Source organism: Taudactylus pleione, unplaced genomic scaffold (assembly GCF_031769625.1).
Source record: "Taudactylus pleione unplaced genomic scaffold, aTauple2 ptg001942l, whole genome shotgun sequence".
Classification (NCBI taxonomy): domain Eukaryota; kingdom Metazoa; phylum Chordata; class Amphibia; order Anura; family Myobatrachidae; genus Taudactylus; species Taudactylus pleione.
Genome location: NW_028286338.1, coordinates 150,374 through 174,162, shown reverse-complemented (window position 1 = coordinate 174,162; position 23,789 = coordinate 150,374). Strand labels below are relative to the sequence as shown.

Sequence of the window (23,789 nt, the reverse complement as noted above, 5' to 3'; positions counted from 1 at the left end):
TCAAAAATAAAAAAAATTTGGCGTACGATGGGGCCAAACTGCACCCCATCACACAGCCAACACACTGGAGGTAAAATTTCCCATCAAAAAGGGAAACATTTTTGGTAAGGATTTCAGTTAATAAAGATATAACCAAATATAAACATGGGCCTTTGTACTGGGGGTGAAATTTCAAAAATTGTTGAATAATACTCAAACCCATATTATGTGGGATCATCATGTATAGATTGGCTACATCTATGCTTCACAGCCAAATATTGTCTTCCAATGTAGGTAGGGCTTTTAACTGTCGTAGCAGCGAGGTAGTGTCCAATAGATATCGTGGGTGAGGAAGAATACAAGGTTGAAACAAGCTGTCCAAATAAACAGCCACCAGTTGGTACAATGAGTTGGTGGCTATGATTATAGGTCATCCTGGGGGATTTTGTAAAGATTTGTGCACTTTCGGGGTAGTGTACATTATAGGTACCATTGGATATGCAGGTATCAATACTTCCATAAGATTACTGGGAATTGAGTGGTTATCCACTGCTTGTTGTAATATAGCAGTAAGAGATTTTTTGAAGATATTGGTGGGATTGCCATCCAAAGCACGATATGTGGTGTTATCACTTAACTGCCATTGTATTTCTATTAAATAATCTGTAGTGTTTAATACGACCAATGCAGCCCCTTTATCAGCTGATCGGAATACCAGGTCTTTATTATCAGCCAGCTTTTTCAGGGTCTGATGTTCAAGACTACTAAAGTTTCTTCTGATGGGTGTATTCATTTTAAGGTGAGAATCAATTTCTTGATCGAGTAGTCGCATAAAAGTTTTAATAGAAGCATTTACTGAAGGGGGATCAAAAGACGATTTAGGTATAAATTTTTTTAAGGCCGATGGTATTGGGGCTGTGGCTACTGATTGTATGGGGGACTTGTTGAAGAATTCTTTACGTCTAAGTTGCCGATGTAACCTATGTTTTTCGACTGACCACTGAAAGTAGTCAAAGGAATTAGTAGGTACAACGATAATCCTATAGATAGAATTTGGGTCTCCAGGGTTGATAGTTCATAATTTGATAAGTTGTTAACTTGGGTTTGCGCCCCTGCGGTGGTCTTCTGCCACGTCCTCTGGTGGACCCCAGAGACTGTTTTGTTAAGACAGTCATTACTAGCGCTAAAGAGACACCTACAGGTAATTTCCTTAAAGGTAAGAACGGGTGTTACAGAAGTTCCTTTACCACCTGTGGCTTTTTAATCCCCATTCGGGTAAGGTATACCATATTGGTTATAGATTAACATGCTCTTCTAAATTCGTGATGTACCAGATCCTTTGTCCTTCTGGGCTGTCATATATAGGTAAGACCGAACGTTCCTTTAAGGAGCGTATGGCAGATCACAGATCTGCAATTAGAAGTGCTTTGAATACCGGTAATAGCGACCAACCTGTCGCCAGACACTTCTATAATGCCCACCATTCTCTAGCATCACTCCGCTATAGAATGATTGATCATGTTCCCCTGTCTATTCATGGTGGTAATCGAGGTTTGAAACTATTACATGCTGAAAGTAAATGGATATATCGTTTAGGGACCCTTGCTCCAAAGGGAATTAATGAACATACAGGATTCCATTACTTTGCATAACTTTGTGATTGTTGCTGTCACCTTTGTTTATGGTCTTTGGGTGGAGGTTTGCTGTAGGTTATCACTTTGATGGCATAATGCCATCGTGAGTGCTTAGTATGACCAGACATACCTTATATTAAAGTATTATTCGTTTGACAAGTTAAATGTTATTTAGAACATACCAGCCCTAGCGAATTTGAGTAAATTAAGCCTTGCTTTGACTATGTATTATCGTAATTATAATTATTATATTCTATCATTGCTGAGCTATACTCATGCATTTGAGGGTCATCTAGGTAATACTACGCTTTACAGTATATTGGACATAATGCCCTTAGTCATTAATTATTAGTACTGTGGCGATTAGTTGAGTTACTATGTTGTAGTGCTCTCAATCTTTTTCTGATTGTATTTGTGCGTTTTTGATTGTTCACTATATCCTATAGGAATTAACGATGATGTGTATGTTATTGATAATGTTTTATGTTTTTGTACTGTTACTATTGTGCTGGGTTGTCACTAATGACACATCGTGTACGATAATGTCATAACATATATGCGCGCCCGAGTGGGACGCGGTGTCCAGCTTCCTGGACACGGTATACACGTGGCGGTAAGTAGTTTGTATTTAAGTTCTGTTTGTTTTGTATAATGTTAAGCCTGATGACAGTTCGACAATAAAAGCACTGAAACGTTGCTGACCTATTATGTCGTCGTCTTAGACTATTATTAAGTGCATGGAGTGCTGCACCATCCGTATATATATATATATATATATATATATATATAAAACCTCGTATACATACTGTACTTCTCAATATTATATGGACTTTAACCCTTAACCAGGATTACATAAACATTAAAAAAAAGAATATGTATTTGCATGTCTGTTTCTATATATGATTATGGTATCCAATAAAGCAGGGGTGGGGAACCTGAGGCCATATAAGGCCCCCAGAATCATTTGGTCAGGCCCTTGGAGCTTTATTCTGCTAGCCTCAACTGGCTACTACCCTGCAGCCAGAATCTATGCAGCAATGCCACCTGGAATATCCTTAGGAAGCTTCAGACAGTCACAACGCTGACCTTACAGCTCCATGGAGCATCCTCAGGATGCTCTGGGCATTGTTGTAATCACCGGTGTTTGTGGCCCTGCCCCCGTGTCACATCACACGGAGGGGTCGTGGCCTCCACCGGCCCCACAAGTAATATTTTATAAATCAAAATGGCCCTCAGCAGAAAAAAGGTTCCCCACCCTGCATTAAAGTATTACAGTATGTTTTGCAATTTCCACGGTATGGTTTCCAAAAAATCTACCCAGTGTCATATGCTTATATATTGTTTGTTTTATTTCTTTATAAGGATGGAATCCCTCCATACTGTATATCTTAGGCTGCAGGAATACTTGGGACAGTGCAGTCAGAAAATAATAACCATTGTAGACAATATCCAAAGATGTAGTACCCGGACATGTAGTGCAGTGCAATCAGGGTACTGTGGTGAATCGGGGTATAGAGAATTGCCACTCTAGGAACCTAATTCAGCAGTGCTGAAAGCAGATTCCCGATGGTAGGGAATCTGCAAATTCGCATACCTCCCAACTGTCCCGCATTCAGCGGGACAGTCCCTTTTATTGGGACTGGCCAGCTGTCCCCCCCGGGGGCCCCAGTGTCCCGTGGTGGGGGGGAAGTTGGGGGAAGCATACACTGCTGCTCTGCATAGCAGAGCAGCGTGTATGCAGAGCGAGAATAGATGCTGTGTGCCTGCGCACAGTATCTATTCACAGTACGGGGGTAGCCGGGGGCAGCCCAGCATCTCCGAGATGCTGGGCATACCCCTTTCTGATGTAAACGGGGCTTTCAGCGTAGACCACCCCCCTTTTCGGGGACGCGCACGCCTTTGGTGCGCGGATGTCCTGAGTGGAGCTCCTCAAATGTTAGGAGGTATGCATTCATCATCAGACTGTCAGTGATTCTGCTGCTGTTTCAGGGCTGGGAGGGGCGGCGACGGCCTCAGTTTCCCAAAACGGAGACGTATCATCTCCATTGAGTGGGACTGGTGAGGCCTCTTTTGAGCATCTGGAATAGCTGGAGTGACCCCATGGTCAATTAGACTGCCAATGGACATGCAGATGAGCCGATGCTGTGCCCAAGGATGCAGCTTGGATAAATAATGCATGCAGGAGGCGTGATACCTCCTGCTGCATTACCATATTACAGCTATCACAGCTGCTAACATGTGATATCAGGGCTTTTCACTACTTCCTCCTATTCACAGATGGGGTTACCGTGGAGAAATTCAGATTTCTCCAGCGGCGCCCCAGCTCTGTGTCAGGATCACTTCCCCATATTCATAGAACCACGGAAAACTCAGCTTTCCATTTCGTTTCTAAAAACAAAATCACTGTCTCAGGACGGCGTAATGGGCCTACTGAGGGTGAAGAGCGGGGAAGCCTGCATCTTCCTGCTCTCTCCACCCCCTTCTCTAAAGCCGGACAATCATAGGTGCCCAAGGGAAAAATTGACAGACAAAATAATCTGCTCCTCATGTGACTGGGATATGCACAGACTGCAGTGCTGAGTCCCTAATGCCTCCATTCTGTCCTCTCCCCTGTCGCTCTCTCACTGCTGCAGCTCTGTCTATGTTTATGAAGTGACTTGGCATATGCTGGGTCACATCAGACTGATCACTCCCTACTGCCCCCAGCTCTCTCAGTCCACCCCCTGTCCATGATACACAGGTGTAATTACTGTGGTGCCTCCTCGCTGCCCCTAGCTCGATGTTGCTGCTGCTGTACCCATTGCTTGTGGAGGGATGAACTGGATGCTCAATAATCCTTCTCCTTGAGCCTAGCAAGACCTTATCAGGTTGCTTCCCTTCAGTGGCCAGCAAGCAGGGTATGTGGTAGTCATACCAGTGGAAGGGCTGCTGCTGCAGAGGGAAAGAGCACTCAATTACCACAGAACTTTTGTAATCCAGTCTGGGCATTGGAGTTCAGTCTCGGCTCCCATGGTTGATTTCAGTCCCAGAGACATACTGTATTTGTGCTGTTTGTACATTAACTTTACCAGTCTGAATCCATCTAACCTGTAGCAGCACTTTGCAGTAGGACAGTGAATTACATGGAAAATGGTAAAATATTGCAAAAATATGATGCAAAGTTATATGAAAATAATCAATGATAAAGAAGTATTCTTTATGAATAAACCCATATAAATGACGAGGGCCGTAGGAAGGGTTGTGCGGCCGGTGCCTCCGCACAGGGCGCAATCCTGCAAGGTCACCGGCCGCTACCTGGCTGGCTCCGGAGGTCTGCAGGAAGAGACCTCCTGGAGTGCAAGGAGGCTCACACAGATCCACTCCCTCCATCCGTCGGGCGGGTGTAAAGGTAGGCGCTTACGGAGAGGAGGGGACGGGAGGGGAGAGGGGCGGCAGTGCAGCACAGAGCACATTGCCATCCTGCTATGGTGCTGTAAATGACTATCTGACTTTTAGAGAGCAGACAACCTCATTCTACACCACCCATGATAGGTGCAGTTACCTTTGAAACAATGATACTTGTGCTTATCTTGTTATAGTTCTAGTTCTGCCTGGATATTAAACATTTATCTGGATAGTCACATTCTGACTTCTATATGGACTTAGGGCCTGATTCATCATGGATTGCTATTGCAAAAGCGTACTCAGATGGCCGATTGTTGTGTACTGCGCATGCGTATGCATCGCAGTGCATGTGCGTGAAGGCTGCACTGAGATGGAGACCACTCAGAGCCATCGCAGAGTGATTGACAGGCAGTGAACGTTTGGGGGTGGTGACGGGGGGGTGGTCAGAGAAACGAAGACGTGTCTGTCCGTTTGAACGCTGTTGCATGGGCGTGCATAAATTAGCCACTGAGATTGCATACATAGCCTGTGTACTCACTGCATACAATGAGGTTAGCAATTTCTGAGAAAGGTCAGGCCTGCTGTAATACGGCGTGAGGGACCGATGGTACTCGATGTTACCGATGTTTGTGAAGAAATGCAAAGTATTACAGACGTAAGATAGCGGTAGTGGAAGGCAGTGGGCATCTTTATGCTGGTAGTGTGACAGCATTGTGATTGCAATCATTAGCATATTTTCACAGCAGAGCTGCGTGCGATTATGAAGCTGTGATCGTAACAGCGATCTATGATGAATCAGGCCTTTAGTCCATTCTCTGTATGCCTTGACCTTTAGTTACAAGACCAATTAATTCCAAGGCCACAAGGATTTAGGAGTAACCAAGATGATGATGATGATGATAAGAATATATTACCTGATCTGAATATCTGCAATGTTGGAGTTTGGTGCCACCCATGTCATCTGTATGCTGGTCTTTGCATTATTTGATGTGTGACTCACTGAGCTCTGTAATTCCAATTTGCACATAATATTAATGTGAGAATAGTTATATACTATATAACATGAGTAAGCAATGTGTGGAAAAAAGTTGCTATGGTCATCCACATCCCAGCATGCTCTGCCACAGTTGTGCTGTTAGGATGTGCTAAAACTGTGGCAGTGCATGAAGGGAGGGGGCACAGTAAAATGTTAAGTAATGCATTTTTAAAGCAAATAGCAAATATATATATATAATTTATATATATATATATATATATATATAATTCATATATAATTCATATATATATATATATATATATATATATATATAGTGTATATATAATAGACTACAACGCCAAGTGAACTAAAAGAACACTTTACTTTCTAAAAATATATATAAAATCAATATTCAAAACTCATATAAAATTACAGGGAGATAAATATAATGCACCAAAGATAAAAGCACTCCCTAATGGTATAGGTGTCAGCTCTACAGCAATGTGATAACAATGGTGATTTGTTAAAAAGTAAAATGGGGAAAGTGAAGCTGATAAAAAAGCGACCAATGTGCTAATAAATACTTTGATAAGGTGCTACATGAATCATTAGAATAAATAAATAAATAATGTGCAAGTACGCAAGACTGAGATAGTGTGTGCAATAAACGCAAGTAAATATGATATCAAAGTGTTATAAAGTGCATATAGTATTATATGAATGACAAATATAAATATAATTAAAAAAGAGTAATTTATTGCAAATAACAGCTGACCCTAACATATAGGGCAGTACAATAATTAATTTAATCTAAAAATAAAGAAATGCAAATAAAAATTAAAAATTATATGGGTAGGGATAAAGAATGGAGGGCTTATCTGGATCACAAATAGGTAAGTTCATGTAAGGCTGGAACCAGGAGTATCCAACACGTTTCGTCCATATGGTGGACTTCTTCAAGGGATGTAACACTCCTGTCAGGGACCTGATATATATACCCTTTAAATCAGGATGATGGGAGGTGCTTAGAATTAATTATGACCACTTCCGGTTTTCAGTAATAAAAAAGTCATTCAAACATCGTGACTAATTCATAGCCAAGGTAAAGTTCATTTATGTAAGTAAATCGCTTCCACAGTATATGATTTTAGATGCTAGAACTAATTTTTCGGTGTTATTTGCAGAGTAAACCTGGTCATCACGTGATGTCTGCTTTGTCACTTCCGCCCTGCTTGATGCAGCCTCTCGCGTCACTTCCGCCCATGCACTCCTGTTTCACCACTCATCTGTGGTGGATCATCACCTGGTGTCCGCTGTGTCATTTCCGCCCGGCTGCGTTTACTTCTGCCCATATGTGTAGATGTTGTCATGTCGTTAGCGGCCATGTTGCTACACTTTATTTGATTTCAGACGGCAGACATCTTGATACTCCATTTATATCGACATTACGGCTATTTAAGCTTTCAAACATGCGATTTTCACGGGAGATGTCTCGCTGTATTTTGTATATAAAACATCTATTGGTACATATTTTCCACATCGAATAGTGAGATCTCTGGAGGAGGATTTTTGTAATGAAATCCAACATAAAAGGTCTTTATTCGAATCCTTCAAGTTAATCCATATAGATGATATCGATTGGTCCTTCTGATCCTGAGTCGTCTTCAAATTCATCAAATTGGCAACGAGGTTGTCAAATGAAATTCATTTCATAAGGCGTTCTTGGTCAAAAATTGTTCAGATCATGACGGAATATTTTTTAGTCTCAATCTGGGACTACAGTACCTGGTATTCCCCAGAGATCCCCCATCCAGGTACTAGCCAGGCCCAATGTTGCTTAGCTTCCAAGATCAGATGAGATTGGGTACTTATAACGAGGTATGACTGTAGATAACTATGAGACTTTGAAATTACCCTCTACATTGATCACAAAAAAGGGGCTATCTCGTAGCTATCATTAAAGCCTCGTGGGGCAAGGTATCAAGTTCAAAGATCCAGTACATTTCTCGTCTAGATAGTTTATTCGCCAGATCTCCTCCTCTTTCTCCAGTTTGTACATGTTCAATGGCCTTGAAAGTAAGATCGTCAGGATTAGAGTTATGATGCTGTAAAAAATGCCTTAAAACCGTGTGTCCCTCAACTTTATTTCTGATATTCCAGATGTGTTCCTGTATCCTCAATTTAAGTGGTCGTTTAGTCTTGCCTACATACTTAATGCCGCATGTGCACTCTAAAAGATAAATAACTGATGTGGAATTGCAGTTAAGATGATGCTTAATTTTATATTCTTTGTTATTTGAAGAATTATACAAAGTTCTCCTTTGTCTGTTTAAATATTTACAGACAATACATTTGCCACACTTATAGCATCCTGGGCAGATATGAAATGTATTATGTTTTGGAAGGATGGTATTCTTTAACATACTTGGTGCAAGTATATGTTTCAGGTTTTTTGCTTTTCTAAAAACAATAGGAGGTTTCTTTGGGAGAGCTTCTTTTAGAACCGGATCCATCATTAGAATTTTCCAGTGTTTGGTGAGAGTATTTCTAATTTTGTTCTCATGAGCATTGAACGTGGTAATGAAGGGAATGATATTTGTTTCCTCATTGGTATTTTTTTCTTTATATACCAGTAGGTCATGTCTCTCTAGTGATCGAGTCTTGGCAGCAGCTTCAGTTAGAACTCTAGTTGGATAGTCTTTTTCAGTAAACCTGGTGCTGTAGAGTTGTATGTTCCTCACATATGGTTGGTTCGCTGCAGTTCCTCTTAATTCTATGAAATGTTGAATAAGAAATGTTCTCTTTCCACTTTCTGAGATGACCGCTTTTGTAATGAAGGTAACTGTTAGTGTCTACCTTTTTTACAAAGTTCTTTGTATGAATCTTTTTCCCTTCTCCCAAATCTAAAAATTCTATGGAGACTTCATTTATGCACGATGTAAATTTCAGATTCATATTATTTTTAGCAATATGATTTAAAAACGAATTAAAACTCTCTTTGGGTCCTTCCCATATTAATAAAATGTCATCAATATATCGTTTATATAATATGATATTCTTCTTGAATGGGTTGTTGTTGTAAACATATTCCTTTTCCCAACATCCCATAAATAAGTTCGTGAAGCTTGGTGAAAAAATGGTCCCCATTGCAGTACCACAAATCTGTTGATAAAATTTATCTAAAAACTTAAAATAATTGTGGTTTAGAATAAAAGCCATAATATCACATAAAAAATCTTTGTGTATGTTACTTATTGATGGATCCATCTCAAGAAATTCCCTACATACATTGATCCCCTTTTGATGCTCAATGCATGTATACAGGGATTGTACGTCTATTTTCGCCCAAATATAGGAATCCTTCCACTCTAACTTCTCTAGAATCTGTAATATATTTGTAGTATCTTTAAGGTAAGATTGTAGGTCCTGCACATACTTGTGCAAAAAATTGTCCACATACTCAGATAAGTGTGACGTTAGTGAATCTATTCCTGCGATAATTGGTCTCCCGGGTGGATTAATCATAGATTTATGTATTTTCAGGAGAAAATAAAAAATGGGGGTGGTGGGATTGGTGACAAGAAGATATTGGAATTCATCCTTAGTTAGGATACCATTGCGTAAACCATATACCAATAATGTTCTTAATTCTTCTATATAATTCTCCATAGGATCACTTAAAAGCAGGCTATATGAGTTAGTATCTCCTAGGAGTCTATGGGATTCTTGAGTGTAGTATGATCGGTCCATAATGACCAATCTCCCCCCTTTATCAGCTTGCTTGATAACAATATCATGATTCCTTTGCAGATTCTTAAGTGCTTCTTTTTCTTTATTCTTTAGATTGCACTTAATCATTGGTTGTGGGTCCACATCACATAGATCCTTTTTGACCAATTCATAAAATACATTCAAATGATTACCTTTTCATTCCAATGGGTAGTATTTTGACTTACCCTTAAGTCCTGATTTTGATGTATTTTCACTGAAATTTCTAATTATCGCATCATCTTTTTAAAAAAAATGTCTTTTAAGAGTCAAATTCCTCACAAATTTATTAAGATCAATGAATGTCTGGAATTTATTCATATTGCTGGATGGTGCAAATGTTAATCCCTTACTCAATAAATCGATCGATCTATTGAGTAAGGGATTAACATTTGTACCATCCAGCAATATGAATAACCATTGTGTCACCATCACAGTACGCATACAGGTAACATGATGCAGACCGGGCCCCTGACATGGCTGGGCCCGGGTAGTTAGTACCCGCCCCCCCCCTCTCGGCGCCCCTGCCCATGTGGGCTCTATTATGTAGGCCTAACGTCTAGAAGGTTCCGTGATCGTATGGTGAATAATAGAGCATGGGATTCATATTAAGGATCGATGCCCTAACAGGTTTGACTGATACTTCTTTTCCTGATACATGCTATTTGTATGCGTTACTTTGATGGTGACTAGTGGTATGCACTCTGTATTTTCAGATAATTTTGGTCATGGGATACTGGCATGTCTTTATGTGATGTCAGCATTTTATATCATGCTCTAAGGTACTATGTGGTTCATTTAGAATTTAGACTCTTGCTTGTTTTTCCTGGTACATGTTACCTGTATGCGTACTGTGATGGTGACTGGTGGTATACACTCTGTATTTCTAGGTATTTTTTGTCATGGGATGTCTGCATTTCTTCATGGGATATTAGGACATTTGGATCATGCTCTAAGGTATAAAATCTGGCTCATTTAGTGTATAGATGTTTGACTTGTTTCATACACTGTAGTTGGTCCTTTTGTGGTTATGGACCATGTTCTACATATAGTCTCCCCAATATGAATTTTGCAAGTAGCATTAGACTACCGGCTAAATCAGCATAATTTACTTTGATATATATGTGTGCACTGTATATATAGGTGTCTATACATGGTCATAGTCACATTTGCAATAATCTTATATGTTTTTCTTTTGGGAGCCTGGCAGACATTGTCTTTTGTGTTTTTTCTTTATCCACATATTTAAAACATTGTTAAGAATGTGGTTAACTTATTAAGCCATTTACTCAAGTCTTGAGAAAGGTTCGATCAGGGAACGAAACGTCAACTAGACCTATGGCTATATTCATTCATATATGAGGAACTACAGTCATTAATAAAAGACAAACAATTAATATTTGAATTGGCGAGTGCTTCCCTCCTTCTGGAATCTTGTCAACTATTTACGGGGCCTTATGGGTCCTTGGATAGCACCGCGAAGTTTCCTTACTAGATGTGAGTGCAGGACCTCTCTGGATATTATATATATACATATATATATATATATATATATATATATATACTTTGCGACCATTGCGGCAACCTACAGATATGCTAATAAACTAATATACAGTAGCTATCTCTCAGTCTACTGTATGTGCGTATTAGTGTGATTCACTACATACAGGTTGCAACTGTGTATGCTATTGTAGCTAGTCTGTATGTCACATCTTTTTTTTAAGAACAAAAAATGTGTTGAAGAAATATCTAAATATAATCTTGTGATTTATGTTTTGTTTTATTTTCTGAGTATATAAACCTTCGAAAACTGATATGAGCCATCCAATTGTACCTTAGTAACAAGCTAACGAACATCATTTATACCTTAACTCTTTGGAAAAACACACTGTAACATTTTCTAGAGGCTAGGAATTCTCTTCCCCATTATCACAGATAGCAGCATTACGTATACTGTACGCCAAACCAGATAAGCAGCATGGGTCTCCTAAGATTTGTAATAATATTTATTTTATTCCATTTTCATGCTGGTGTAGGTGGGTGAAGTCACACCTTTATTAAAATTTGTTTTTATTTAAGATTTTCATAGGAAAAATAATTATACTTACAGCAGTAGAAGTACAAGTCAAGGTCTGCGCATTCGTGTCACTGATTTTGAAGAAGCCCACAGGGGTGGTAGAGCTGCCTGAACGTGCCTGAATGAGAAATCCTGTGAACTTAATGGAACCACCCTGGCTGGTGAGTGTGACTGTGAAATTGAGCAAAGGCTGTTAGGAAAATGTAGTAACAAAAATAATAAGTCATTATCTATCTGTCTTCTAGCATTTTCTGTTTATTATCAGTCGCAATTGTAGCTTCCTCTTCTTTGATCCCCAGCATCTCCTGGCCTGGCTGACTCCCTCTCCATGTGGCCACCTCCCCAAGCACCTTCAGTCACATCCTCCTTTATTTAATGCACACATTTTAAAGTACTGTGATACCCAGGACTCCATCCCGCTGCTATTTGCTGCATATATGCTACTAGCAGCAATCTTTCTATACCTTCAGTCTGTAATCTACACTGCCAGCTCCAGGCTCGTGTAGGGCTGTTCTGATGGACAAATCCTGCTGCAGGTGCAGCTTAAACAGCGCTCTCCTACATCTAGAGCTGGTGAGTCATACTGCATAATTACTGTGTATCATCACTGCAGCCATTGACACTGTATTTGGCACTGACACCTGGATAACAGTGTACAAAGAGATTGGTACCCCTTCACTATTGTAGAAGACAAATCAGGGCCCCCATTTACTAATGAGTTTTATCACCAAAACGTGTGATAAATTTCACTGTGTATGATAAATGGTGCTCCAGCCAATCAGCTCCCGACTGTCATTTTTCTAACAGTTGACAATTGGGAGCTGATTGGCTGGAGCACCATTTATCATACACAGTGAAATTTCTCACTCGTTTTGATGATAAAACTCATTAGTAAATGAGGCTGCATATTTGTTATGCCCCTTCCCCATGAGACCACGCCCCTTTTTTTCTAGCATGTCCCTTATGTCCCTTATCTCCAGAGTTAATCCGAACAGACCAGAGTTGCGGTTCTGATCAGTGGCGGGTTGGGCCGGGGGGCAGGGTGACACATGCCCCCCGGGCCGCTCCAATTTTAAAGTTAGGGGCCGCCGGCTGGCTGCAGCTGCACACCGCATCACGCCCGGTGGCCGGGAGACAGAGAGGATATGCTCCCCGACAGCTCCATTTTATTATTCATACAGTCAGAGCGGCCGGGGAGCTTCTTCTCTCTGTGCACCGGCCACCTGTCACATGCTCCCCCCCTGTGAACTGGCTCATGCTGCTGCCAGGCTTAATGATGTCTACCGCGATGGCAGCTCATCTGAGCTCCAATCGGGAAGCGGTAAGGGGCCGCTGAATTTGTACCTAAGGTACAATCAATGGCCGCGGGAGGGCTGCTGCGCATACCTAACTGCAGCAGCAGCTCCTCCCATGGCTTTTGCTTTGCTCCGATGCTAGCTCCGGGCTCAGGCATCAAGTGATCCCCACCCACCAAGTTCTCCTACCCAATCACCTTCTCCCTCTATTCTGTGACCCCTATGCGACGAGTCAGGGTGGAGCGCAAGTCCCTGGCTTCCTCCTTTATCGATCCACCTCCTGAGTCCTGCTTGTGGAAGAAAAAATGTCCACTGTTGTGCAGAGAACTTGTCATCTTTGACAATCCTCCCTCAGCAAAATGTAAGTTAAACGAGTACTTAAAATATATAGGGGGGTGATGGTCAAAAAAACATTTAAGAAATGGGAGGTGGTGAGTATAAAATATAGAAGTGAAGGAAGATTATAGATATAAAATATATAAGGGTAAGGAGGGGATGTGGTGTGAGAGATTAGCACCAAATATATAAAAGGGGTATACAGTGTTATATAATATATATAAGGGAAGGGGTGTATAGGGTACAAAATTATGAAATATATATAGGGGAAGGGGTGGGGGGGCATTTATTATATGCAATGTTTAACATACTAGCGTGGGCAACTATAGTCAAAGAAGAAACATGATGTGCACTCACTGGATTTCATGACAAGGATATATAAAAAAACAGTTGGTGTCAGCTTTTTATAATATTTCCTTTTCATGAAATCCAAAGAGTGCTGATCCTGTCCATTTCTGTATTTATAGATTCACACACTTGAATGTTTTCCATTCTTAGAGGAGGTACCTAGGTAGTTTTATGTATATAGAGAGAGAGTGAGAGAGATATACAGTATATAAACAAACAGGAGAACTCGCCACTCCAGGATACAAAAAGCAGCCTCACCGGTGCACTCCACAAATTAATATATAGTTAAAGCAAAGATGGCAATACTCTCAGTTAATAGGCAATATTGAGGTCACACATGACCACCTATATTCAATGTGTCGCTTTATATCAAAACCTTCGTCAGGGTTATTTTGACGAAGATTTTGATATAAATCAAAAAGTTGAATATAATACCATCTCTACTATATATATATATTTATATATATATATATATATATATATATATATACCAGCACACAAAGCTGGGTCATATAAACCTCAAGTTTACTTGAGGTTTTTGGAGTGCCGCTGCCTTTGTGTGCTGGTATCTTATATTGTTGCGGAGGGCACCCTTGCTTATCACCGGTGGACGAGTGCCGAGCCTATGCTGTTATACTATATATATATATATATATACACACACACACAATAGTCACATAGCTGGGCACTCCTCTGACCCGTGGGAATGTAGGACCTCTGAATCTATAGTGGATAGATATCCAGTGTAACAAACACAGCGGCACTCCGTGATTTGATTAATCAAATAGACTGTATTCAGTTCATAGTAGTAGCAGCCTGCTTGCACTATTTGCAATGAGGGTAGGAGAATAGGTTTGGTCCATGAGTTTTAATAAAAGGGGAGTCTTATTTTGGGTAAGATGCCTAATGAGAGGGTATCTGTGGCATTATTTTTAAGTGTGTGTGTTTAATCTAGTGTATTATGTTTAATGAGGGAAGTGTATGTGTGTGTGTTATCCTGGGGTCTAATTTAAAAGGGGGCAGATATTTAATGAGCAAGGAGAGGTGGCCGGATTGTGGATCTGGTGTTATGTCTAATTATTCTATAGAGGTCACTGCTATGATCTCTGTACAGAAGAGAGAAAACTAGTATAGTTTCTGTTTTATCAGATGGTACTGGTAGGTTATGTATTTGTTTATAGCTCTTTGATATAACAAGTATTTTCTATGGCTATATAAACCACACCCACATTAGATATACCATGCCTCTGAGAAATGTATTATGCTATTTTTTCCGTCGCAGTTATTTGGTAGAAAATCAAGGGCCATATGCTTGTGTTTGCCCCCCAGGCTTAAAGTTGCCAGCCAGCCCCTGGTTCTGATCTTCAATAAATTATAAGGGCACAGTCATGCCTTTATATTAAGGCTGCATCCAAAAAAATGGATTTCTCCATAGAGAATTCTGAAGGGGGGGGTGGGGTGTTCAAGGGGCTATACCTCAAAAGCTACAGGAGGTACGGATCTGAAATTTGGCATGGCTGGGTAGAACTGTTGCTCGATGCTGCATGCCAAATTTCATGGCAAAAACATAAAAAAATTAGGATTTGGGGGTAATCTAAATCTCCAACTGTCACATTTTTCTGACATTCTCAATTAGGACAACTTTTCTGCTATCGTCTATGGAGGATTTTTGGGAAGGCACAACTCAGGGTAGGGGTGGAATTTAGACTTGGGGTTTGTTTTATTAGGTATTGTGCCAGGGTATGTGCTTTTGGGGTTCATGTAAATTAGAAAGTGACAGTTTTTAAACTATTACCTCAAGAATGCGCCATTATCAAGATAGGACTTTTCAACTTGTTGCGCAGCCGCAGTAGGAGCTTCCAGCAGGTGTAGTCATAGTGGCTTCACTTGGGTGCAGCAAGATGGTCGTCGTTTGTGGGCGGTAGCAGGCAAAGCAGCGGCGGGGATACGGATATGGTGGTGGGGACTTCAGCGGCGGGCGTCGGGTAGCGGTTGTTGGGGGGGAACCGGGTGTCTGTGGGGGCGAGGGTGTTGGCGGTGGAGGAGGGTCCAGCGGCGGTGAGGGCATTGGTGGCAGGCCTGGACCTGAGAGGATTCTGACCCCGCCAGGCATTATGCCAAATACGACATCGGCGCCCATTTCAAAAATGGCGCCTCTGCGCCATTTTTGAATTTCAAAGATGGCCGCCGCTAGCCAATCACGGCTCACAGTGGCCATCTTTGAATTTTATAATGGGCGCCGCTGCCGTACATGGCAGAATGGCTGGCGGGGACTAGATCCTCTCGGATCCAGGCCCGCCGCCAACACCCAAACAGGTGCCGGTCCCGCAGCTGCCACCGCCCATGACGTCGCGAGCCATGATTGGCTCGCAGCGGCAATCTTTGATTTTCAAAGATGGCCACCGCGAGCCAATCACAACTTGTGACATCATTGGAGGCGGCGGCACCTGCAGAGGACCATAGAAGCCCTGGGAATGTGGCAGCCACCCCCCAGGTGAAGATGCCAAAAGCCCTGGTGGGTGGGCACCCATCAGGCAAAGACGCTGAAGCCCTTGTGGGTTGGCGCCCACCAGACAAAGACGCCGAAGCTCTGGTGGGTTGGCGCCCGCCTGGCGAAGACACCGGAAGTCCTAGTGGGTGGTGGCCATGCGAAAGAGCTGACATAGGCTGCTTCCCACTAGGTGAAAAAGCCAGAAGACCTGGCGGGTGGGCGCCAGCCAGGCGAAGACGCTGAAGCCCTGGTGGGCACCCGCCAGGTGAAGACGCCGAAGCCCTGGCGGGTTGGCGCCCGCGGGGCAAAGACACCATAAGTCCTAGTGGGTGGTGGCCATGCAAAAGAGCTGACACAGGCTGCCGCCCACGAGGTGAAGAGGCCGAAGCCATGGCGGGTTGGCGCCCACCAGGCGAAAACACCGAAGTTCTGGCGGGTTGGGGCCCGCCGGGCAAAGACACCGGAAGTCCTAGTGGGTGGCGGTCACAATAAAGAGCTATCACAGGCTGCCGCCCACTAGGTGAAGCCGTCAAAGCCCTGGCGGGTTGGTGGCTGCCAGGTGAAGATGCCTAAGTCCTGGGGTGGCGGCGGCCATGCAAAAGAGCTTAAAGGCCGCCGTCCCCCAGGTGAAGACCTGTAAAATAAAATATTACAATATTAAAGTGTGTTGTGTTATTTTAATATTTTTTTTTACAGGTGGGCTACAGGTGGCAGTGGGCCCTAATGCCCAGCATGCTGGTACTTGTGGTTTTCCAAGTACCAGCATGCAGGGAGGCATGCTGGGACCTATAGTTCACCTGCAAATAAAATATTCTTTAAAATGCACCACACAACAAAATGAACCCAGCACCCACCGCCAGGGGTGCTACGGATAGCCTCGGGCTATCAGCCTGGGCTCGGGATTCCCTGAGGAGGGGGACCCCTTTATTGGGGGGGTCCTCAGCTCCTCAGGGATCTCTGGCCTGGACTGACTAGTGGTCAGGGTTGATGCTGTGGCTTGGGGGCCCGGTGAAAGGACTCCCCTGGCTGTGGCATCAGCCACCCATTAGAAATAGTCTGGTGCTGGTCCTGGAGAATACAGAGGGACCCTATTTATTTTTTCCCATGTATTTCCAGAACCAGGACCGGATCAGAGCCCAGTGCTGTTTGCTTAACTTAGAGGGGACCCCTACATCATTTGTACCCCGTATTTTGGCAACCAGGGCTGGTTCTGACTAGCCCGGTGCTGGTTGTGCTTAAATATGGGGGAACCCTATGTCATTTGTTCCCTGCATTTAAGCACAACCATGACTGGCTGCCTGTGTTTAAAAAAAAAATTGTGTGGCCCCACCCCCCAGAAAACAACCAGTCCCATGCTTTGGAGCCCCAGTATTTGTTGTGCTAAATACGGGGGACAAATGACTTAGGGGTCCCCTGTATTAAGCACAACCAGCACCAGGCTTTTGAGAACCTGGCTTGGTTGCCAAAATATGGGGGACAAATGACATAGGGGTCCCCCATATTTAGCGCAACCAGCACAAGGCTCTGAGCCAGTCCTGGTTCTGGAAATACAGCAGGGAAAAATGTATAGGGCTCCCCTTTATTGCCCAAAACCAGCACCAGACTCCGTCTAGCGGGGGGGTGATGCCACAGCCAGGGGAGCCCTTTCACTGGGTCCCCCAGCCGCAGCATCACCCCTGACCACTAGTCAGCCCAGGCCAGGTATCCCTGGGGAGTTGGGGACCGCCCCAATAAAGGGGTCCCCCTCCTCCGGGCACCACACACACACCGTAGAAAAATATGTTACTAAAACATACATGCACACACACAAGTACTCACACATGCATACACACTATCTCACATTCTCACCTATGTATCCCTGAAGCCAATCTGTCCTCTTCTCCAGTAGACTATCCAATGGATTACCTGTGAAAAAAAATTCCATACTCACCTCCTCCTATGCATGGATCAGGTCCTCTGCACACAGTCCAGGGTCTTGGCAAAAAAAATAAAAAATGGAGATACCTGGAGTTGCACAAATGACAGCTCCGCCCGGGATTTCAGTACAGAAATCCTGATGTGGAGCGCTTATTGGCTGAGAGAGGCGAGCCTTCCGCCTCTCAGCCAATGAGCAGTTCTCACCATTGAATTCAATGGTGAGAACCGAGTGTGCCCTTTTCAAAAATGGTGCCTCAGCGCCATTTTTGAAATTTAAAATGGCCGCCGCGATCCAATCACGGCTGGCAACGTCATCGTACCGCCTGCTCAGCTGGGAGCACCGTCCATTCAGTCCGTCGGCCGGGGAGCTGGAGAGATTAGGTGAAGAATGAAGACGACGGGAAGACCTGGATGTGTGGCGGCCGCGCAAAAGAGCTTACTGGCCGCCGCGCTGCATGTGTGTATTCCAATGAGCACACAATTCTGTGAATCAGCAGCTCCACCATTTTCTGAGTGACAGCAATCTCATTCTGTGAGAGTGCTGAATCTGCCGTTAAACACAGGGTGTGATGGCATACCATATCTGTATTGGGCAAGGTACACGTCCATTAAGGTTTCAGAAATTACAAAGATTGTAATTTCATTGCTTTTTGAAGTTTGAGTGGCAGAAAATCAATTGGTTTTGTGAATTTTCAGATCATGTCAAAGCAGCCTTAATGAGACATGTGAAACCGTAAGGTTTTTTGTCTATGGAATATATATATATATATATATATATATAAGGATATTGAATTTAAACCTCTACACACTCCTGCCTATAACCTCTACAGAATCCTGCCTATAAACCTCTACTGAATCCTGCCTATAAACCTTCTAGGTTTTTGACGCTATTTGCGTATGCAGTCATACAATAAATAAGTGCCTTCAGACCTTGAACATGTGTTTCCAAAGCACAAAGTATTATTCAAGTAAAGTACAGTTAGTTACACGCTGTGATCTAAGTACAATTTAGCGCAAAGAAATTATACAGACCAAAGATACAGTTATACATACGCACACGCACTGGGACCAGTTTCCGGCATCCATAAGAAAACTCCATCAACAGCATCAGCATGAAGACTCCAGATTGGGGTCAGAACCCACATATATATACCGTTACAGAAATAGACTATACAATAGAAAAGTTTGGCATGGTTTCATTGGTTCCCAGTGCGGGTGCACCTGTTACAGGATATTTAACAGGTTGATTCAAATAGACACAGACCAGCCTCCAACAGCCATTGTCTCCATTTTCCCCCTGCATGCAAATCTAGACTGTTAATTTTACAAAGTACATTTTGGTGCTTTAACTTTCTATGGTCCATAAGTTGAGAATGCATGTTGCGATCTTCACACCGATGAAACCGGGAAGCTGTTGAGAAAGTGCAGATCAGTATAACACCAAACACGGTTTACTTATCATGTATTAAGCCTAAGATACCAAATAACCTTTGTTCACAGCATTTGTAACAAATGAATAAAACTTGAATCTTATGCTTTAAAGCTATGGATCCTTTTATGTGAATGTGCAGTGTGTAAGTATTCAGGGTTTGAGAAAAGACGCTATTTAACTTGGGGCAGATGCATGTGCACTAAGCTAATAAACAGCATTTTCATGCAGGATCTTATGCATTCACTAATGTGCGTTATGTTAACAGCGCAACTGTGCTTAATGTGCGGTGTTTATGCATGTGATTCTATTTATGATGGATTATATATGTATATATATATACACATATATATATATATATATCATTCCTTACTAACATTTTTAAACTGCAATGCAATATGTTATTAGTAATGAGATTCACTCTCAAACAGGATGGAGACCCCCAGCCGATTGCTGGTGCCATATTGTCTGACAGTGAGTTTAAACAGTTCTTTTCATGCAGATTTCTTACCATTGTTCATTCAGTCAAATTCAAGTGTCTGGGCCATATTACAATTGCCACAGCTGCACCTGTCCACATGTGGGGTCTCTCCATTTACATGCAAAAACACCAAAAGTTCCTGGTGTATTGTCTTTTCTAATTACTTTTCTCAGAAAGCTGTTTTTCTAGTTGTTTGGTATTTTTTCTATGCAAGGTTGTCCCAAGTACCAGAAACATTGCCATCTGTACTTAGCTCGTGAGTTGTAACTTAATATGGCGCTGGGAGATCAGTCACAAAATGACGTCTTGCAGATTCTTATTTTTAAGATGGAGTCTGGTTGCCATTCGCAAGATGGCATCACTCCAAGCTAATTTTACACTGATTCTGTCTCAGTCACTAAACCAGCTTCGACAGTCCACCCTTTGATAGTAAACAACATGCTATCATACTCTGATTTTAAAATTAATGTTAGGCTTGCATATGGAGTATTATTTTAATGTTATTTTTCTGGGATGGCACGAGTTGGTTTCAATCCATCTATAATGGGACTCTAGGAGGGAACATAAAACTACCATTATACGCACACCGCGGATCTTGGGAGATCATGGGAAAGATGTGGGGATGCACCAGTCCTACAAAGGAAGTTTTGAAGGGGAATAGAGACTTACATCATTTAAGATGTTAAAATGAGAGAAAAATAACATTTTAATAATACATTTTACGCATTTCTAAATATAATACATTATATGATGGTGTTTCCTAGTTCAGGGTTGTAATGCAGTTCTACATTTACCTCAGTATTCATATGGGCACTACAAACCACCATCATAATTTTGCTCTTCCAATTTACCTTATTTTTACATTTTCCACTCTTCAATACATTAGGAACACACTTGACGCATATGCCAATTACTATGATGACAACCAGTATAAGGATCAGGAGTTTACCTATGCTTGCGATCATTTCCTGGACCCACTCCCCTAGACCTGAGAACCACTTCGCTGGGTTCAACCATGAAACCCATTCCTCTACCTTCTCCTCTACTTCAGCCACTGAAGCATTATGGTTCTTCCGAAATTCCCATTTTAGCTGCAGAATTTCATCCATCTTCCGGGGATGTGCACCGGCCACTTTTCGGATTTTGGTTTTGGATCTGGATCTTTCTTCCTGTTTTGGTTCTGGATTGGTTTTGCCAAAACCACCCTTCCGTGTTTTGGGTTCTGGGTTTTGTGTTTTGGATCTGTATTTTTTTGAAAAAAAGCATAAAAACAGCTAAAATCACAGAATTTGTGGGGTTTTCTGCTCCTATGCTATTATTGACCTCAATAACCTTAATTTCCACTCATTTCCAGTCTATTCTGAACACCTCACACCTCACAATAGTGTTTTTATGTCCAAAAGGTTGCACCAAGGTAGCTGGATGACTATGCTAAGCGATACAAGTGGGCGGCACAAACACATGGCCCATCTAGGAGTGACACTGCAGTGGCAGACAGGATGGCAGTTTGAAAAACTAGGCCCCAAACAGTACATAATGCAAATAAAAAAAGAGGTGCAAGATGGAATTGTCCTTGGGCCCTCCCACCCACCCTTATGTTGTATAAACAGGACATGCACACTTTAACAAACCAATCATTTCAGCGTCAGGGTCTGCCACACGACTGGCTGAAATGATTGGTTCGTTTGGGCCCCCATAAAACAAGCTGGCAATTAATCTGTCCCTGCACAAACTGGCTCTACGGAGGCAAGATGTCATCCTCATCCTCCTAATCCACCGATTCCTCATCCTCTTCAGTGTTGTGTACATTCTCATCCTCACAGAGTATTAATTCATCCCCACTGGAATCCACCACAGGTCCCTCTGTACGTTCTGGAGGCTGGTCTCCCTGGAAGAGTTGATAATTCATTTTTATGAACATCATCTTCTCCACATTTTGTGGAAGCAACCTCCTACGCCTTTCGCTGACAAGGTTCCCGGCTGCACTAAACACTCTTTCGGAGTATACACTGGAGGGGGGGCAACTCAGGTAAAATAGAGCCAGTTTGTACAGGGGCCTCCAAATTGCCTCTTTTTCCTGCCAGTACAGGTACGGACTGTCTGACATGCTTACTTGGATGCTGTCACCAATGTAATACTCCACCATTCTGTCAATGGTGACAGTATAATATGCACTGACAGTAGACATGTCAGAAATTGTTGCCAGGTCCAAACTTGGTCCTGCCTGCCCTGCATCACCGCCAGCGGGTTGCTTAGGATACCTAAGTTTTTTCCTGGCAGCCCCAGTTGCGGGAGAAAATGAAGAAGGAGCTGTTGACGTGTCACGTTCCGCTTCAGCTGACAGTGTTCTCACCAGCAGGTCATTGCACCTCTGCAGGCTTGTGTTGGCCGGAAAGAGAGACACCACATAGGCTTTAAACCTATAGGATCGAGCACGGTGGCCAAAATGTAGTGGTCTGATGTCAACAGATTGACCACCCTGGAATCCTGGCAAAGCGAATGAAGGGCTTCATCCACAAGTCCCACATGCCGAGCGGAATCGCTCCATCTTAGCTCCTCCTTCACTTTCTCCAGCTGCTTCTGCAAAAGCCTGATGAGGGGAATGACCTGACTTAAGCTGGCTGTCTCTGAACTGACTTCACGTGTGGCAAGTTCGAAGGGCTGGAGAACCTTGCACAACACGGAAATCATTCTCCACTGCGCTTGAGTCAGGTACATACCCCCTCCTTTGCCTATGTCATAGATGTATGTATAGGCTTGAATGGCCTTTTGCTGCTCCTCCATCCTCTGAAGCATATAGAGGGTTGAGTTCCACCGCGTCACAACCTCTTGCTTCAGGTGATGGCGGGGCAGGTTCAAGAGTGTTTGCTGGCGCTCCAGTCTTCGGCACGCAGTCGCTGAATGGCGAAAGTGGCCAGAAATTTTTCGGCCACCCAAAGCGTCTCCTGCACGCCCCTGTCACTTTTCAGAAAATTCTGCACCACCAAATTTATTGTGTGAGCAAAACATGGGACGTGCTGGAATTTGCCCAGATGTAATGCAGGTGACGTATAAGGGAGGATGTTCCTAGGTGGTTAACGTCCCTACCCCTACTTATTTCACATTTACATATGGTACATATGGCAAGACAGTTGTTGTCCGGATTTGGATAGAAATATTGCCAGACCAAAGAGGTGGAATGTTTGGTCTTCTGCCCAGGCATGACCGTGATGGGCTTTTTCATCCCCCAGACAACAACTGTCTCCCCCGGAACCTGATTTAAACAAACCACATCACCATCAGAATCCTCCTCGCCAACTTCCTCCTCAGCGCCAGCTACACCAGTATCCTCATCCTGTTGTACTTCAACAGTGACATCTTCAATTTGCATATCAGCAAGTGGACTGTGGGTGCTCCTTTCAGCACTTGCAGAGGGCGTGCAAATGGTGGAAAGAGCCACCTCTTCCCGTAAAGTGCTGGGAAGGTCGGGCATCGCAACCGCCACCACACTTGGACTCTCCTTGGGGATTTGTGATATCTTCTTAGAATGCACAGTTCTTCGCTGTGCTTTTGCCAGCTTAACTCATTTGATTTTTTTAGTGGGAGGAGGGCTTCCATCGTCATGTGAAGCTGAACCACTAGTCATGAACATAGGGAAAGACCTTAGCCGTTCCTTGCCACTCCGTGTCGTAAAT

General features: G+C 42.9%; 1 protein-coding gene and 1 pseudogene across 1 annotated transcript in view; both read right to left on the bottom strand.

Moving 5' to 3' along the window:
* Positions 1-23,789, bottom strand: part of LOC148436147 (uncharacterized) — a 200,764-nt gene that overhangs the window by 37,435 nt on the left and 139,540 nt on the right. Inside the window, exons 6-7 of the mRNA XM_088465268.1 lie at positions 11,850-11,989; positions 5,912-6,003 (exon numbers count right to left, since the gene is read on the bottom strand). Of these exons, the coding sequence (XP_088321394.1) occupies positions 5,912-6,003; positions 11,850-11,989 (232 nt within the window). The remainder of the gene's footprint in view (positions 1-5,911; positions 6,004-11,849; positions 11,990-23,789) is intronic.
* Positions 7,747-7,865, bottom strand: LOC148436149 (5S ribosomal RNA; annotated as a pseudogene).